General features: G+C 41.2%; 1 protein-coding gene across 1 annotated transcript in view; it reads left to right on the forward strand.

Moving 5' to 3' along the window:
• The window catches only part of st3gal2 (ST3 beta-galactoside alpha-2,3-sialyltransferase 2), a 77,621-nt gene that overhangs the window by 47,878 nt on the left and 10,495 nt on the right, over positions 1 to 19,248 (forward strand). Inside the window, exons 5-7 of the mRNA XM_034686478.1 lie at positions 1,852 to 4,488; positions 14,673 to 14,732; positions 15,171 to 15,304. Of these exons, the coding sequence (XP_034542369.1) occupies positions 4,021 to 4,488; positions 14,673 to 14,732; positions 15,171 to 15,304 (662 nt within the window). The 5' untranslated portion in view covers positions 1,852 to 4,020. The remainder of the gene's footprint in view (positions 1 to 1,851; positions 4,489 to 14,672; positions 14,733 to 15,170; positions 15,305 to 19,248) is intronic.

Consider the following 19,248-nt stretch of genomic DNA (forward strand, 5'->3'; position numbering starts at 1 on the left):
AAGTTGAAAAGTCGTCTATCCATTAGCTGATGCTGTTGTTAGCACTGTTAGCTAATACCAGATGATAGCAACACACTACTTGATAGTTTGTGCATAAAAGTAGCATAACAACATCTCCAATAATAGGACTTAAACAACACTATTGTTGTGACTGGTTTAATTACACAAAACAGGACTAAGTTCCGAATAAACGCTATTAAAAGTTCAGCTCTGTTACTGTTGATACAGGAAGCAGCCATCTTGGACTTTGAGCTCTGTGCTACTGAAGTTCCTCCGAGTTTTTGAGTTGGAATTCCAACTTCATGGGGCATTCTGGATAACGTATCTGACTCTTGTAATTTCCGAGATCAAATGGCATCATATTTTAAGGACGACCCTTTCGCACTTATATATAATGTTGCAAAATGTCACGGTGCATCCAACATATATAATCAGCCCCTGTTTCTTACCGAGGTACAAGACCTGATCAGCAAAAAGATAAGAGGAACTACTGGCTGGGGTCACTAAGCTACGCACAAAATGAAAGCTCTAAGTGGTTGTAAATTTATAAGGGGATGAAACAGTATTTGAAGGAGACTTGGCAACTGAAACTATTTTCATGATAAATTGTTCTGCTGATTGAGCACATTAAATTTTAGATTGGTGAATAAATATTAGAATAGTTCATCTTCTTGCTGATTGTCGTTTGCTTCTGAAGGTCTACACAAAGGCCTCACTGTTCATCTCGGTCTGTTTCATGACCTGTTAAAAACTCCTAACAGGAGCGTTACAGATTACAGGAGCACATGTAAAGATGCAGCTGACAGAGTTTACAGAAGTGTGAAAGAGGTAAAAGTGGAGTTTTAAGAGCATGTTATTTTTCTTGTTTGCCCAGAGTTTGCTTTTTCTCAGGCTCTAATAAGCTTATAGCAGGTTTAGTCCTGAGTGCAGTGGTTTAATCAGCCAGAAATACCCATGAAGTCTGAAGCCTCGTTATAATACTCTTGTTTGTTTACAACATCAATAATCTTGTGAGAAGAGTTTTAAAGTCAAACTGAAGAAATCCACAATTATTTTTCACTTCATAATATTTAATCTTATGTCTTTTTGTTGAGCCGAGAACATTTTCAGGATGAGTACAATCTTGTATGTTCGCACTGGTTCCACAAAGCCTTCCAGACGTGCATCAAACATCAAAACAGCAGGACATAAGAAGGACTTAAGGCGTCAGAAATCAGATGAACTTGGGCTAAGCTCATTTACATCCACAGACTAAGTAAATGCAGGCTCTTCATTGAAAGACTGTGGGGAAACTGAATTTTGCAACCTGACAGCAGTTTGTGCAGAGCTTTGAAAACATCCCCCACAGAAGCGTGATCATCTCATACAGCAGTGACCAGATCTGAGGGCAGTTTGTACTGAAGGTCTGTTTGTCTGCTTAGCATTCTGCCCTGAATCTTTCAATCTGTATCCTGTCAGTCTACTTCAGCATATTCTATCCAGCAAAGTGACATTTTAGGAACTGATTCAGAATCAATCAATGGACACAAAAACAGGACAAAGTCTGCTCCATGGGTGCCCTTGTCCATTCTGGTGGTCAGTCTGGTAGACGAACTGTGCTTGAGGAGTTGGGATGAAAACGGGTAAAGAAATAAAGGAGCTGTTACTGAAACAGCAGCAGAGATAGAGGGAGTTCCTGCAGGCTAATAAAAGCAGGAAGGAGAAACAGTTGAGGTGAGGAGGGGAGTTAAACAGAGGGAAAAAGGATCAAAGTGGAAAAGGAGAGGAGGATTAAAGATGTCAATATGGTCAATGAGGCTAATGGCAGTAAATGACATCCTGTCTTTTATCTCTCTTTCCCTGTCTCCGCAGTTTCTCCTCGCACCAGGAAGCCAGTCCTCAGGCCAGACATGGCCGTCAGCCCCCTGAACGACACACAAACACTCACACACTTTCGGTCATAAAGTAAAACACTACTGGAAGCATCTGTTTGTGCCTTAGAAACACACACACACTCAGACACATGTGACAAAGAGTAGGTTGTAAATGCAGCAGTATAATGTGAGTTGGTGAGTGTGTGTGCAGGTGACTAAGCAGGTGTTTTATGGGGCATCAGATGAACATGTGCATTGCAGACAGCTGGCATTAAGTGGGCGCTGCAGGGGTCTTACCCTCGGATTACAGTTTAGGAGATTAGAGCTAAGCAGCAGTCACCTCCAGCTCACCAGCCTCATGAAACTTCCGCTGCAAGCCAATAGGGCATTCCGAAATAAACACACGCACACACTCTGCAGCACAGCTGTAGAACACAATTAAATTAGTGCAACTAGCAGACGGTGTGCAACCCAAGCTTAACAACATACACACATTAAATCACAGGCAGAAACAAACACACACACACACGTACACACATGCAGTGTGGGCTGCAGGACAGACACTGCCCCCACCCTTCTTGCAGTCGTCCTCCCAAAGCCAGCTGGAAAGAAGATGAGATTTGGGGCTGATTGGTTTTGTCTTTTTTCCCATCACATCCTCTGGGCACCGCTGCATCCACCACTGTCGCCTTTTCCTTAGCGCACTGTCAACTCCGGATAAAGCGACGTAATAAATACATTTTCCATCAGATGCAGGCCGGACAATCCGCTTGTGATGCTTTGATTACATCTCTCTGAGTTATTTTTACTTTGATCTTCCTGTTTTTCTATTTTATGACTTTATGGCCACAGCGCTAGGAGGGGAAAGGACTTCTTCTTCAGTGAACATTATATCACTCCGATTTGGCAGAATCCTTCAGCTGCAAATCGGATGTGAAGAAGGTGTTAGCAGCACATGAACAGAACAGAAGCATCATCATTTGGCTGCTCAGCTAACGAGTTAAATTCTGTCGTTTCATGAAGATTTTGAAAAATCAGCATCAAAACTTCCAACTTTTTTGTTTCAGTCCCAACTTTTTGAACAGTTTCAGTCATTGTGTGGAGAGGAAAAAGAGAAGGCTGAGGGGAACCTCAAGGGGAAGGTAAAAGAGAAGAAAAATCTGTTGATACTGAGAAACACCCACGTATTGGTGGAATCAAGCAGAGACTGACCAAAGAGAGTCAGTAAACAGGTATATTTCTGCTCCAGTTTGGCGCGAGACGTGATGGAACACCCGTCAGGCCAGACCACCTCCTTTCTACTGCTCCTCCTCCCTCTCCCCCTCCTCCCTTCTTCTCTCCTGCTCTCTGCTGCTCTCAACTAGTCTGCCAGCTTTCTCTGGCTCCGTCGCTTCAGTGCAACGAGGGAGACAGAAAAAGAGAGAATTCAGAGCGCTGATGCCGAGCTCAACACTCACACAGATGGCAGAGCAAACGGGGAGGACCTGCTGCATCCATTCACATCGAGCACTGGGTTTCACTGAAGATGGACATTGCAGCTAATCTGAGAAAAGAGGGAAGGAAAGAAAGAGAGAGTGAAAGCCAGGGAGGAAAAAGTTAGGAGGTGAAGAAGAAGAGAATGAACAAAGGATAGAAAGGTGCAAAAAGCAAAGACTGTTTGAAGGAGAGATAACCTCTCGTCGAGAGCAAAGGACTTTGGAGGCTGTCAGGCTACAGCTGTGTGTAATTTAGCTGGGACTCAACTGTGCATGAGTGCCAGTGTGCGTGTGTGTCGACACATCTTTGTGTGAGAGACAAGCACATAACTGTGAAGAAGGAGGGAGAGGCTCCAGCCAGAGACAGAGAGAAAGCGTAGGAGCATCGCTGAGTGCACAGCTTGACTGTGAGACAAATTGACTCTGACACACTGTCTTCCTTCAGTGTGTGTGTGTGTGTGTGTGTGTTTTTACTCCGCTGACATAGTGGGTGATCTTTTGCTCGTCAGAGGGTCATCCCGTTCACACTGACTAGGTCGTGGTGGTCATTGCGTGGGGGCGGTGAAGGCACAGCAGGAGGTGGTGGACTTGAGACAGTGGCAGGCCTAGGTGTGGGGTCATGGCCATGGGGGGGCCGCATCCCGTCCTCCACTTTGCACCGGGACAGACGCTGGGGCTGGGGGTCTTGGGGCATGGGTCCGTCCAGAGGAGCCCCCAGACTCTCCGAGCTCAGGCCCTGGCTGAGTGGAGGTGCGGTCGGGGCAGTAGGAGCTGGAGGTAGTACTGGTGGAGGAGGTGTGGCAGAGAAAGGAGGCAAGATGAGATGTTCCCGCAGAGTCTGGGTCCTCCTCGGCTCGCTGGCTCTCGTCTTCCTCACCTCACTCTTCTTCTCGGTTTCGCTCCGTGGAGGAGTGGGCTTCAACTACCTGGAGCCCCCTGGATGGGAGGAGTCGAGGCGAGTTAAGCTGGTGCCCAATTATGTGGGCGCACACAGGCTGTCTCCACCTGATGCCACTCAGCCGAAGACGTGTGCCTGCCCACGCTGCGTCGGAGACCCCGGGGTTTCTGATTGGTTTGATGAGAGCTACGACCCGGACATCTCACCTGTTTGGACTAGAGACAACATGCAGCTGCCGTCTGATGTGTACTACTGGTGGGTGGTAAGTAACTACACCGCTTAACTTTACTACCTGAGTTTTGACACAATCACTTTGCTGACAAACACTGTGGACTTTGTCATATGATAGTATTTTGAGCTCTTTACCACATGTCCTTGTTGTCTTTTTTCCTCTGACCCCAGGCTCAGGGTTGTCATTCAGAATGGTTCCAGGTTAACTTAACAATCTGAAAAATATTTATAATTTCACTGCCCCCTTAAACAGCCCCTGAAGACGATGGCTAGTTAAACAGCATATTCAAAAGCCTTTATACTCTCAATAAGCAACAGGAAGTCTCAAGTATTTCACCTTTTCTTAGCACTATATTTGTTAGTATCTCATGATAGAACAGGACATATTACAGCCAGCTCAAAGATATGTTGTATGTAGATCAACTCAAACAAAAGATGTTTTGATTTAGCCGCTTGTAGCTAATGCGTAATCAAATAGTTTGTCTTCTGTTGAAATATCAATCAATCAAGCTCTATTTATATAGCACCTTTCATACAAATCAAATGCAATTCAAAGTGCTTTACAGCGATTGAAAACAAGAAAGAAGCAGAAATTAAATAATAATAAGATGTTAAAAAACTGAAATGGATTTTAAAATGGTGACTATGGATTTTAAGATAGAGACTAATGCAAACAAACAACAATAAAATATGTGTTATCAAAATAAGTTAAAGCATCAAATGAATATTAAAATAGAAATAGTTAAAATGAATAAATAAAAAAGGGATAAGGATTAGAGTTGAAGATAAAATAAAGGCTAAAAAATCAATAAAACGGAGTAGATAAATAAGAAAAAAACAGACAGTTAAGAATTGTTAAACCCTACATAAAAGCCAGACTGAATAGATAAGTTTTTAGGATACGTTTAAAAGTTTCAATATCTCTATCAGCTCCTCTCAGATCCTCCGGCAGGCTGTTCCATCGTCTTGGAGCGTAGTGGCTGAAAGCAGCGTCACCAAATGTTTTAGTTCTGGTCTTAGGAACAGCTAAAAGAGAGGAGCCGGAGGATCTGAAAGGCCTTCCTGGTTTAAACACTCAAAGCATCTCTGAGATGTAGTCTGGAGCAAGGCCATGCAGTGCCTTAAAAACTAGTAAAATAATTTTAAAATCAACACGAAAAGAAACAGGCAGCCAATGTAAAGATTTTGAAATAGGCATAATGTGTGCTCTTCTTCTGCTCTTTATTAAAACTCTTGCTGCTCCATTTTGTATTAATTGCAGTTTTTTAATTGTGTTCTTCAGGAGACCAGTAAGGAGAGCATTGCAGTAGTCTAGCCTGCTGGTTATAAAAGCATGCTTTAGTCTCTCTGTGTTGCCCAGAGAGAGAAACAGCCTTACTCTAGAAATGTTCTTTAAATGATAAAATGCTGTTTTGTGATTGAATGAACATGTGGTTTAGAATTAAAATCAGAGTCAAATAAAATATGTCCCAATTTTCACCTCCCATTGTGTTTTTAGGAGCTGATCTCCCAGAAAGTGATGAAATAGATAGAAATGATCAGATTAAATTGGCAAACCTGCTCCAGAACAACTTGATAACATTTCAGCTTCCCTCCCTGAGTGTGACATTACCATCTTTACAAGCACATCAAAGGCACTGTGAAGACTTTATGACTGAATTTGAAGTAGTTTCGTTCTTGTATTGATGCCTTCATGACCTACATAGTAAAAGGACAGTTTCAGCAACAAGATTGTTTTTTGTTTTGTACTGAATTTTAGTGTCTGTGTTCAGGTCAGGTTTTCCAAAGAAAGAAAAAAAAGCCAAGACAGGAACTCTGTTGGTAATATTTGGCAGTGAGAAGTAAATTCACAAGCAGAGGAGGTTTTTCTCTGTAGGTAATTTCTCTTTACGTACTGTTTTCTACTCATGGATGATACAAGAGCAGGGTTGGGAAAAAAAATTATGTTTTCGGTTTAAGTTTTGTTTTAAAAAAGCAAGATGGTCCTATATAGGGTTTAATGGTTACACTGGAGTGTGGATCCTTCACTGCTCTTTAAGGACAAAAAAGTGAAACTGCATGCATATTCACTAAGCGGCAACCTCCGGTTTCAAAATATGAAGCCCATGCGGAAGTGTTATAAACTGCACCTCATTGAGCATCCACTTGAGGCTGGCTGCAGAAACACTAGAAACCGCATACACACCCATTCAAAAAAGACAATCTCTGCAGCAGAAATAAACATGTTTACAGCCTGGTTCCAAAAAATGGATTCGGTCTGAATAGCCAATTTCTCTATCGGCACACACTGCACGAGGGGTACATTTTTTTATAATGCAACAGTTCAGAAGATATTAAGATTATGAGTTTTGCCCAAATAAGGACATGACTGACTTGACTGACAGGCGGGAACACTGTAGCTGTTGGCTAGGAGGCTCAAAGCCTGCCTCTTTACCTCACACTTGCTCGACAGAAGTTAGATTGCGTTCTGCATTTCCAATATTGCTCTCGCCGACAATTGGCTTCAAAACAGCGCTCAGGAACAGATGGGTGATGTCACAAATACTACATCCATTAATTATACAGTCTATGATATTCACATTATTCAGACATTTATTGGGACACACATCATAACACAGGGGAGGTGACAGCTAATGTCAAATCGGTGTCTCTGCTCAACTTTCAGCTAACTTAGCAGTAATAAGTCAGATTACAAAGTTTAGACCTTGTTACGTTACTCTTCATAATTTGATGTAGCTACACATCATTGCATGACCTCATCACTCTGCATTCTACAGAAAGTTGTCTTGAACAAAGAAAAATAGCGTTAATAAGAAGATCTGTATTCCATTAATGCGCTCCCATAACAAATGCACGGCAGTGGGTGATGATACTCATAGGAAATGCAGTCTTAATGCAAAACTTAAACATGAAAACCCCCTACTGTGCCTTTAATTACAATGCAATCAAACAGTTTATGCATCAATGTTGATTTTGTCACCTAGTGTGTCCAACTACTGTGTACTAAGAAAGTTATTGTTCCACTAATATGTCATTATTATCTGTCAAAGTACATTTATCCATTCACATTCAAGTCACTTAAAGCCTGTGATAGGGATGAGTCATGAGTCAAAGATGAGTCAATATTCAAATACCTGTTTAATAATGAATAACTGAGTAGTTTATGTGAATATCATCTCATCGTAAGAAGAGTCTTTACCAGCTCTGGTACCAGACAGTAAGTAGCAAAAGTAGCACATCTGTTTGCTAACTGCTGTTAAATAACAAAAGAAGAAGAAAGCTTAAGTACCAGTTGTCGATTAAACAGGCGTGCTGCTGTGAAATCCAGAAGTAGAGAAAATGCAGAGATTTCTGCAGGCGACAAAGAGTTCTGGGTTTAATGTTTGTGAAAATAATAAACGAAAAATGAGGTCATATGCAGATTTGATCATATCAAGGAATGTGTCTAACTAGCTTACCTACTGCAACCATGCACATTTATGAGTCTCATGATGTCTGCATGTGTGTAGGGTTGGTGGGCAGACTATTTGAAAAATCATTGAATATTATTATCGCTTGAAAGCCTATCCCTAGTTGGTATGTGCAGTTTTTCTTTCCATGCGTGTGTGTATGTCACAGGGCGGGGTTGTAGTCACTTCCGTTACATGTGAGGTTTTTATTAGGACACAAACATACGGGAGAGTAATACATCATAATCGCAGATCTCTCCTCATCCTCCCTCCTCCAACCAATCCCCTCTTACAAATAGTTCATGTCCCTAGTATCAGTCATATGACTCAGTAGAGAAGGACACACGATCCATTACTGAGCTTATCTTGAACCACTGCTTAGTAATGCCTATAAAACGGAAACTAATTTGTTTTCGGAGTCTGGACAGAGGAAGCACTTTATGAAAGAATGGGAGCATTAGCACTCCTCCATTGTGTGTGTGTAATTGTCTTTTTGGGGTGTGTTTCTGTGGTGTTTGCTCATTTGTCTTTTGCATCTAAGAATGGATGTGCTTGTGTTTTTTGTGTTGTCTCCGCTCCCTTATGGTGTCCTTCAGAAGCTAGTCTAACAGCCGGTTTCAGAGCTGTAGCCTCAGTGCAGCTCTAAAATGGCACAAAACTGCAAACACAGGCTAACAGCTGCCAAGTCATTAGGTCACACTGCAACATGAGGGTGATGAACTGGGAGAGGGGAGAGAGAGAAAAGGAGAGATAAATGAGAGGGGAGAAAGAGAGGTCACATATACAACAAAGATGCATGGTATGAAAATGGGAATGGTGTAACTTCAAAAGGCGGTGGATGTAAATTTGAGGTTTCTTTCTCTAAAGAGAGAAAAACAAAGTAGACTGAAAAAGGAAGAGAAGAAAAGAGTAGAACAAGTACCAGAGAAAAAAAGACAAAAGCAGAATAAACATACCAGCCTCTGCAGACCTTGATGGAAAGTGTATCTGTTTTCTTGTCAGGGATGCCTCCCTGTTGTTCTGAGTCCAACAGAACAAAACATGAAACTGCACACAGTAGTCTGACCTCGCCGCGCTTGCAAACACATTGTAAAAAGCTAGTGAAATCTCAGCCTTCGTTTCCTTTCCTCAAAACAAACACTGGCCATGGATGCATTATACATGGAGAGTTGCTTTTGGGTTGGCCCAAGAATTTAAACAGTTTTTTTCAAATACTGTTGAATCAGATTTGAAGAACATATACAGAAAAAAAAAATTTTGTGAAAGGACATCCAAAGTTTGAAGTGCTATTAAGATCATTACTCTATTATCTCCTCTGAAGAAAAAACTCAGTCACCTTTGAGATCATCTCTGACTACTATTATTCTTTGTTTTATGTTAAGTTCCTTCATCAACTTAACCAATCTTTGAAGGACGGACAACAAACTTCATTAAATGCAAGATTCAAGTACACACTATTCAGTCAAGCCTGTATTGTACTAAAGCATTAGATGTAAAATATTTGAACAAAGTATTTATTGTGCAGGACTTAAATAACGCTGCTCTGCTAAAATACTTTCTCTTTTTAAAAATGCAAACACTCATCTCAATGTTTCATCTGTTACTTTTATTCACCCTAAAATAGCTATATGTGAATAATTAAGTAGGTTTGGGCATAGAGTCCTCTCTGAGTTCTGAGTACTAGCAGGTTTCAAACTAACAATGACTTGATTAGTTTCAACCATAAAAACTTGAAAAAATGCCTTATCCAGTTAATTCTCATAATACTTAAGTTCATTTAAAAGTTAACATAGTCCATCGCATCAATTAAAAAAAGAACAGTTTCACACCGACTTAAAAAACTGTTTTCATATACATGAATACACATGTTTATATTAAGAGAGAATTATCAGATGAAGCTAATGTCACTGAATGTTATTATTCTTTTAAGCTAAAAGCTCTTGCACACAGTTTTATTCTAAACTGGCTTCTGTGCAGTTTTTTTTACAATTTGCAAAGTTTGCATGATTAATACAAAATTTGATTTATTTAATTGTTGACCATATTACAACTTTATTACAAATAAGCAAACAAAAAAAGAATTGAATGGTTTGCAAATCATCATCATTTAAACCCCCATATGTAATTTAAAACATGTCAAAAACAACATATCAATGTCGAGACTGAAAACTTGTGACGTTTTTGGAAGTGATTTCCACTACAGAGCCATGCCTGTTTTTAATGCAGTTCTGCCTGAGGTCCTGAAAATGATGGCTATACAGTATTAGTTTGCGTTTTTTTCCCTTTATACATAGTTTTCTCCAGATTATCTGAATATTTTAACAATATCATGTACTGTGGATGATCAAATACTAAAACTCTTTGCAATTTTGCACTCAGTAACATTCTTCTGAAATCCTTTAACTTTTTGCCGACATAATCTCACATAGTTATGAACCTCTTCCCATCTTTACTTAATAGAGATTCAGCCTCTCGAGAATGCACTTTTTTCCACCCAGTCATGTTACCAGTTGGCCAATGTTGCTCCGAGTGAATTTCATAGCATTACACAACTTTTTCTCTGTTTTGTTGTCCCTGTCCCAACTTTGTTGAAACATGTTGCAGGCATCACATTTAAAATGAACATGTGTTTTTCACAAAACAATAACATTTTTAAAGTTTCAACATTTTAAATGTTGTTTTTGCATTATTATTAGTTGAATAAAAAGTTTGACGGATTTGCAACTTTTTTGTAATTAGGGTTACACCATGATTATTCCTAGTTAGTCTTTTATTTAGTAAAGTTAGATCACAGTTATCTGGTAAGAAGTACTACAGTACCTCTACTGAAGAAACTGTAAGGCTCGACCACTCTTTATAAAATCTCCACATTGTTAACACTACTGTTACACTAAGGCTACGTTTAAACTTTGAAATAGCTGCTGCGGTGGCTCCTGGAAGTTCAAATGCTTTGCCAAATTGAAATAATACTTCTGTACTTTCATGTCGATGCCAGAAGCTTTACTTTTGGAGTCAGAGGACAGCTGAGAGGAAGGGAGCAAGGCTGCCAAAAACACATCTGCCAAAAATTAGTAGCCCCTGAACAACAGCGGCGTGGTGTGCCAAGCTGGCGCCGACATCATACAGGGACTCAGAGACAGTAAAGGGAAAGGATGGAGGGATCAAAGAGGAATAAAAAGAGAAGGATAAAGACGCAGCGAGGTAACAGCATTTTAAAAAAAAAGACAGAGAGAGTTAGAGAAAGATTTAGCGGCCTCTGATCAGCACTGATGAGCCGCGTGGTGCACAGGCATCCCAGGGAGACATGGAGATGAAGAAGACGAGGAGGAGGAGGAGAAACAAAGAGGGAGCAAGGGAAATTAAAGAGAAGGAATTAGACATGAGGGCAAGGAGATGGCAGGAGAGGATGTGTGAATGAATTTGTAAGGGAATGAGATCTGTGTAGGGAAACGCGAATTAAGGCCGATGGTGGGTGAAAAGAAAGTGGTGACAAAGGAGTGCAAAAATGAAGATTGCTGTGTGGGAGAGAGGGAGAACACGGAGTGGAAAAGATGGTACGGAGAAAAAACAGCCATTTAGTGTCTGCCAGTATCCTGATGGAACAGTAGTGTGTGTAATTTGTGTTTTGGGGGGATTTTTATGGGTGTGCAGGTGCTCACTTTCTCTTTACACGCATGAATGAAGATTTTGCCTGTGTGGTTTGGCAGGAGCTAATTTTGGAACATGATTTTTTTGTGTGTGTGTTTGGATAACTTCTCTTTGTCAGTCAGTGCTAGTGTGTGCCATCTCTCTGTTTATATCACACATTGGTGCAGGTGTTTTTAACAGTGTACTTTGAAAAGCCACTCTTGACTTTGAAATTAATGTAAAACTGGAAAGGCAGGATTCTGATTCTGAAAACGTGGCATCACAATATTTTACGCTTCAAGGACACAAGCACTCTGACAATTTGAAGTGACTGATGTCTGCCCTAGAAAGCTTGCATACGAAGGCATGAGTTCACCATGAGTTTTTTTTCTGTTTGAGGACAGCAGGTGCCCGTATAAACACTGAAACAGGATTTGCTTGATGTCATGTCTCCCCTTGTTAATTCCGGGCTTTCAAATCTGATGCAACATTGTGGATGGTTGCATCTGCTCTGTGCAGGACAGGAGACATCCGGCAATCAGTGTCCATATGGATATCATATAACTTTAAAAAATCAAAAGAATCTATTCTGTTTTTTTCAGAGTTTCTGATATATAAAAAATATCTGAAGGGAATATGATGCTTCAACAGTCTAAGTTTTGGATTTTTTCCAAACTTTAAACCTTTTTAGTTTTGCCACTTTTTTTGAATATTCAACATTTATTTTTTATTTATTAAATGAACGTTTCAGAAGTTAGTTTGAAAAAACTGCCAAAAAACAAACAGAAAAAAAAGCAGCTTGAAAAGTATCCAGGAAAAATAGTCAGTGCCATTTGCACATACTGCATCAATGCACATCAAGAGATACTGTCAGATACTGTCTCAATAATAAACCCAGACAGACATATTCAAACACTTTTACTGTATTGTATTTGTACAAGTATACAAACAGAGGTAAAGTTTGGTTTACTTATTTCCCTTTTTCTGCTCACCACTTGCAAAGGTTTTAATTTCAAGCACCAAAGTCACACTCTGTAGGACAAGTGTAACGGCTTTACTTAACTAAGAGAGGATTTGTCTGTATTTGTTTAAACGTCTACTTTAAAGCTCCTGTGAGGAGTTTTTAACTGGTTGTAACTAGGGTTGCAAAATTCCGGGAATTTTCAAAGTTGGAAACTTTCCATGGGAATTAACGGGAATAAACCAGGAATTTACTAAATAAAGGTTGGCTCTTAATAGGGAACTTAAATAAAGTTGTGGAAAATATATTTTAGCATAATCCTGACTAAAACAACCAGATTTCACGCAAATATAGTTGAATATCTATGCTATTCCTCAATCACAGACACATAGCACACTGCTTACTGCAGGACTGTTGAGACCACGCCCCCTACATGCACTTTTTATTTGCATGTTGAATGGGACTTTGTTGGGATTGCATTTTTGTTAATTTTTGAATGGGTTGGGTCGGGGGGATGAGTAATATTTAACTCATCCATCCATCCATCCATTATCTTGACCGCTTATCCCGTTAGGGGTCACGGGGGGCTGGAGCCTATCCCAGCTGGCTTCGGGCGGAAGGCAGGGTACACCCTGGACAGGTCGCCAACCTAACACAGAGAGACAGACAACCATTCACGCACACACTCACACCTACGGGCAATTTAGAGTGATCAATCAACCTGAGCATGTTTTTGGATTGTGGGAGGAAGCCGGAGAACCCGGAGAGAACCCAACATGCAAACTCCACACAGAAAGGCACCCGCCTGGCCGGGAATTCGAACCAGGAACCTTCTAGCTGTGAGGCAACAGCGCTACCCACTGCACCACCGTGCAGCCCCGTAATATTTAACTCAACATTCATATTTTGCTCTCCAATGAAAAAAATTATTGTTCAATAAAATAATTAACACTTGATAAAGTTCTACTTACAAACAAATCTGTTTTAATTGTATTATTTTGGATGGATGTCTGCTTATAACAAAACAAATATTTATGCTTGGATATGATACCTTTCCATTAAATTCCCATAATTTCCATAATTTCCAATTTGGATTATTCCAAAATTCCACAGTTTAAGTTCCCATGGAAATTTATCGGAAACTTTCCACCCCTTTGCAACCCTAGTTGTAACATAAGATTACAATTGATACTGGTGCCTCTTTATGAAGTACAAAAGCAAACAGGACCATCACAAACAAGGTTACCATTTTCTATAATTTAATTTTCAATGATTGAAAGCCCTGTGAGGGGGTAAGTGTCAGACCAGTCAATTTTTATTTTCTGCAGCAAATATTCACAATGAGTGACACATTTGACTACAAAAAGAAAGCATGATGAGATTTTTTGTACGGCACATACGATAAAACACTTTTTATTTGATTCAACATTTCATTCATTTTCAGGCCTTTTAAGGTATCCGAAGAGAAAACCTCATAGAAAACTGACAGCTTCACATTTCTGGTGTTACATTAACAGTGAGTCTGTCACAGTCAGGACACTACAAGGTCAGAGTCACTGAACAGTGCCATATTCCTCCCCATCTTCACTACTCCAAACTCCTCTGAGTCTCTCTATTTATTCCTCTTAACATTCAACACATTACTTTTTCCTTTTTATGCACCCTTTATTTATTCAGACTGCTTTGACTGAGACAGACGAGAGACGCTTGTTGTCATGTCTGCTGTCACTTTAGTTTTTTCCTTTTGAGTAGAACTGTATGTCCTCTGGAAATCTCGCTGTTGTTGGTAACAAACAGTCTGAAAGTAAACTTTTCCTAGAAAGAGACAAAGAGGCAGACTTTTGATGTTTTTATTTGATTTTTTTTTGTGTTGTATTTGTTGTAATTCATTCACTGACCCATGTTGATATATGCAAGGCCTCTGCTCTTCTAACCACAGCTCACCCAGGCTGACAAAACTTGTTAGTCTGACATATGGCTGTCACCTGAACACACACACTTGTACAAAGACACACACGCACAGGAACCTGCTTAATTGTACATGAATCATGGCAAATGCTTGTATACACATTAAGACAGCCTCACGGAAACTAAATGTAACGTCTGTTGTCACGTGTTGTTTTTGTGAAGAAGAGAATCTGCAGAGCCTGACCTCTCTTTCTCTTTCTCTCTCTGTAGATGTTACAGCCCCAGTTCAAGCCCCACAGTATCCAGCAGGTGCTCCTGAGGTTGTTTCAGGTATTTAATATTATTAATTCATCTTTCCATTAGACGTGTACCTTGAGATCAGCTGAGTCATTACTCCTCACTGAGGGGAACAAATTGTCTTTATTAGACATTTGGTGTCTCAGTTGACCAGCTCATTCTTTTTTAATGTTTCTGTGTGTGTTTTTTGTATTCTGACTCAGAATCAGAATGCAAAGAGCATAGCACACATATAGGTCTGCATGTTTTAAAACCTCATTTTGGCTCCCTGTGGGCTGAAGCAGCTCATGTATTTTTCATGAACGGTCTCATGAAGAATTCACCCCTCCACTGGGAGCAAAATGTCTCTTTACAATCAGGTCTGAGCTGCAGGTTAGGTTATTTTATGTCTTTTGTCTTGTCCAGGGTGCTGTTTAATTTCCCGTGTAGCTCGAATCTGCACAGCTTGTTTTAATAATGCCTCTCTATCAGGTGATTCCAGGAAGGTCGCCGTACGGCTCTTGGGATCCAGGACGCTGTCTGCGCTGCGCCGTCGTTGGAAACTCTGGAAACCTCAGAGGGGCTGGATATGGGGCCGTTATTGACGAACACAACTACATCATGAGGTGAGAGAGACGGATGAGACAAGAGAGCAGATGAATTAGTTTGAGAGATAAGGAGGAAGAGACCAGGATGAAACTGAGAGATGAAGAAAGAAGGAGGAGGGGGGGAACTGGAGAGGACAGAGTTCATGTGAGGAAAGCAGCATAGCATCACACAGCACAGCATGTGAGGAGATAGATGGCGTGTATGTGTGCACAAGTATCTATAGGAAAGCAATAGCAGATGTGTGTCTCTGATGCTATATTTAACCTAGCTGTCTAATGCTGTTACCCATTCAGTTTCCCATTGGTTGGCAGAGAGGTCACCTGACTTGAGTGAGGTCACCACAGACAGCTCTGTGTCCTTAGACGCTGAAACGTATAGATTGTTTCCTCACATGCAGAGAGGCACATAAATCCCTTTGTCTGCACCTCTTCCCCCGCTCGCTGGGGTGCAGCAGTCGTGAATCACAGAGCCTGATTGTTGTAGTTTGGCATGAACACACAGTTATATGTTGTTCTGTGCAGGGAGTGCGTGTTGCTGCACAAAAGCCTCAGCAGGAATGACAAGTATTTTGTGTTTTGGCGTGCTAACAGCATTAGCATCCATTAGCGCTGCTCTCTCAGCAGACCTGTGTGGGCAGCCTCCAACTTCCAGCTACTGTTACGCTCCTCATTGCTGCGGTTGGCTTCTCATTAGTTTTTCAAATCAGCTTGGCTGCTCCGATCCCACACATCACTGACACCCACCTCCTGTCTGTCTGCCTTTTCACTTGCTCTTTCAGAACAAACATCTGTTTTGTTCTCAGACATATGGACAGGCGCATGCTGTGGCCTTTTTTTCAGGTGCACTTTTTTTGTTTATATAAACAGCTCACTCCTCCAGACAGTGAGTCACATTCACTGTAAATACAGGAAAAGTCTGAAGCACATAGACAGCTGAGCAGTTCACTTACCGTCTGACTAAAGGTTAAACAAGACTACATCTACTCATCATGTTATAGATTAAAAGGTGCTGTGTGAAAGTCGCTGCCTCTGAGCTTTTCATGGACTGTAGAACAGGTGGATGCAAATAGCATGATGTCACCTGTTGGATTGAGGGATAATTTCACAAATAAACATCATGCTGAAACTGACACCCTAAACTCATCATGAGGTCACTGATGTACATTTTTCACTTCTCAAAATGTACTTATCCGTATTTTTTCAAACAGTCTTCCTCTTAATTAATAATAATAATTGATAGGACTTATATAACACTTTTCTGGTCACTCAATGTAGCTTTACAGCCCCTGTTTGTGGGGGCGCTGGTGGCCTAGCAGTCTAAGTGACACCACAAACAGGGGCTGTAGTCCTCATCGCAGAGGCTGGTTCAATTCCCGGCCACAACCATTTGCTGCATGTCTTCCCCCATTCAGTCCACGTACAATATTTATATTTGTATTTGTATATTTTCATATTCATTCAGGGTTCCCACTCGTCCTGGAAAACCTGGAAAACCTGGAAAACAGTTGACCAGTTTTCCAGTACTGGAAAACACCTGGGAAATGGGAGAAAAAGTCAAATGTCCTGGAAAATCAAATATAGTCCTGGAAAATTATTCCAACATGGCTGCGTTTGACCTGACCCTATTAACAAAATACATCCCCATTCATTGAAAGTTGAGTGCACGCTGTGCTGGAAAAGACAGCGACACTGCACAACTTTTTTCACATCTTTTCTCCTTCACTTCATAATCATGCATTCACAGAAAACGGGGGTATATATATTGTTCATGTTTTATGGAACATTTTGCTCAATTACCGTACTCTAGCTCAGTTGTTCTCAAAGTGGGGTCCTGGGACCCCTGGGGGTCTGCGAACCATAGCGTGGGGGTCCGTGAAATAATTAGAATACATTTCTAGTAAATCATAAAATTGTGCTGTCATTGTTATGATACCATTTGGTGGCTCGAAGGGATATGTGAGTCTTGCTGCTGTTAATTTTCTGAAAGCGTTTAAGATCAATTACTTGAAAAGTATAAATGCTGTCATGTTGAGTCCACAAGGAATGAAATGACCCTCTGTTTTAAAGTATACAAGTGGTATATACTTGATTCAAACTGAGGTGTTATCTGTTAATCACTATGGTACAGGTCGGAAGTATTTACATTGATACGTTTTACAATACAAATAGTTCCAAGGGAAACTAAGAGTGCAAATGGTAGTAAGCATGTGCTTTAGTGATGGGAAGTCCGGCTCTTTTCAGAGAGCCGGCTCTTTTGACTCGGCCCCCAAAGAAGAGCCGGCTCTTTTGACTCCCGAACGGCTCTTAATTTAGGACCTTTTGTAGCCGTATATTTTACCTTAACTTTTCAAAAACTAATGGTTTGTGTGTTGAAAACCCTTTAACGTTTTTATGAGAAGCCTTTTAATTGCCCAATTGTGTGCATTTATTCTGTTACAAAATCATTCTCACCCTGATCCTAGGGTTGTGATTAGGGTTTATGATTAGGGTTATGGTTGTGATTAGGGTTAGGGTTGTGATTAGGGTTAGGGTTAGGATTAGGTTTAGGATTAGGGTTAGGATTAGGTTTAGGATTAGGGTTAGGATTAGGGTTAGGATTAGGGTTAGGGTTAGGATTAGGGTTGGGATTAGGATTAGGATTAGGGTTAGGATTAGGATTAGGGACTATGTCTCTCAGCTGGCCTGGGAGCGCCTCGGTATCCTCCCAGAAGAGCTGGTGGAAGTGGCCGGGGAGAGGAGTGTCTGGGCTTCCCTGCTGAGACTGCTGCCCCCGCGACCCGGACCCGGATAAGCGGAAGAAGATGGATGGATGGATGGATTAGGATTAGGGTTGTCATTAGGGTTAGGGTTAGGGTTGTGATTAGGGCTAGGGTTAGGATTAGGGTTGTGATCAGGGTTAGGGTTTTACGGTTAGGGTTATGATTGTGATTAGGGCTAGGATTAGGATTAGGGTTAGGGTTAGGATTAGGGTTAGGATTAGGGTTAGGTTTAGAACCAGATCTTAACTTAAGCATACAGAACCAGAACCAAACTCATGCAAACAGAACCAGAATCAAACTCAACCAGAACCGAACCAGAACCGAACCAGAACCGAACCAGAACCCTACCAGAACTGAACCAGAACTGAACCAGAACCGAACCAGAACCGAACCAGACCCGAACCAGAACCGTACCAGAACTGAACCAGAACCTAATCGAACCAGAACCGAACCAGAACCAGAACCGAACCAGAACCCTACCAGAACTGAACCAGAACTGAACCAGAACCGAACCAGAACCGAACCAGAACTGAACCAGAACCGAATCGAACCAGAACCGAACCAGAACCAGAACCGAACCAGAACCGTACCAGAACCGAACCAGACTTGAACCAGAACTGAACCAGAACCGAACCAGAACCGAACCAGAACTGAACCCGAAACGAACCCGAAACGAACCAGAACCATACCAGAAACGAACCCAAAACAAACCCCAACCGATCCAGAACCGAACCAGAACTGTACCAGAACCGAACCAGAACCAAACCAGACTTGAACCAGAATCGAACCAGAATCGAACCAGTACAGAACTGAACCAGAACTGCGATATCAATTGTTGCTGTGCTCTCTCCATTGTGGAATTAACTCATGCACATTGCAGCTGTGTGTGATCAGTGTTGCCAGATAGAGCTGATAGTTCCCAGCCCAAAAGCTGTCCAAAAACTGCCTGAGTGCAAAAAAAAACACCCAAAATATATATTCAATATGAAGTTATGTAATGCTATTTAAACTGTCATAGAATACACCATAAAGGCAAACTGACTTTCTGGACTGAATGTTACCCTCCACATAGGAATTTGAAGAGTCATCTAATAGCTTTGCCAAAATTTGCTGCATATCTCTATTCCTTAACAAGCAGTGCAGCGACTACAAAGAGCCAAAAGCCGCTGAGAGGCTGAGGTTCAGCCCAGTAAACTGTCTGAT

The sequence above is a fragment of the Notolabrus celidotus genome, chromosome 6 (assembly GCF_009762535.1).
Source record: "Notolabrus celidotus isolate fNotCel1 chromosome 6, fNotCel1.pri, whole genome shotgun sequence".
Taxonomy (NCBI): Eukaryota; Metazoa; Chordata; class Actinopteri; order Labriformes; family Labridae; genus Notolabrus; species Notolabrus celidotus.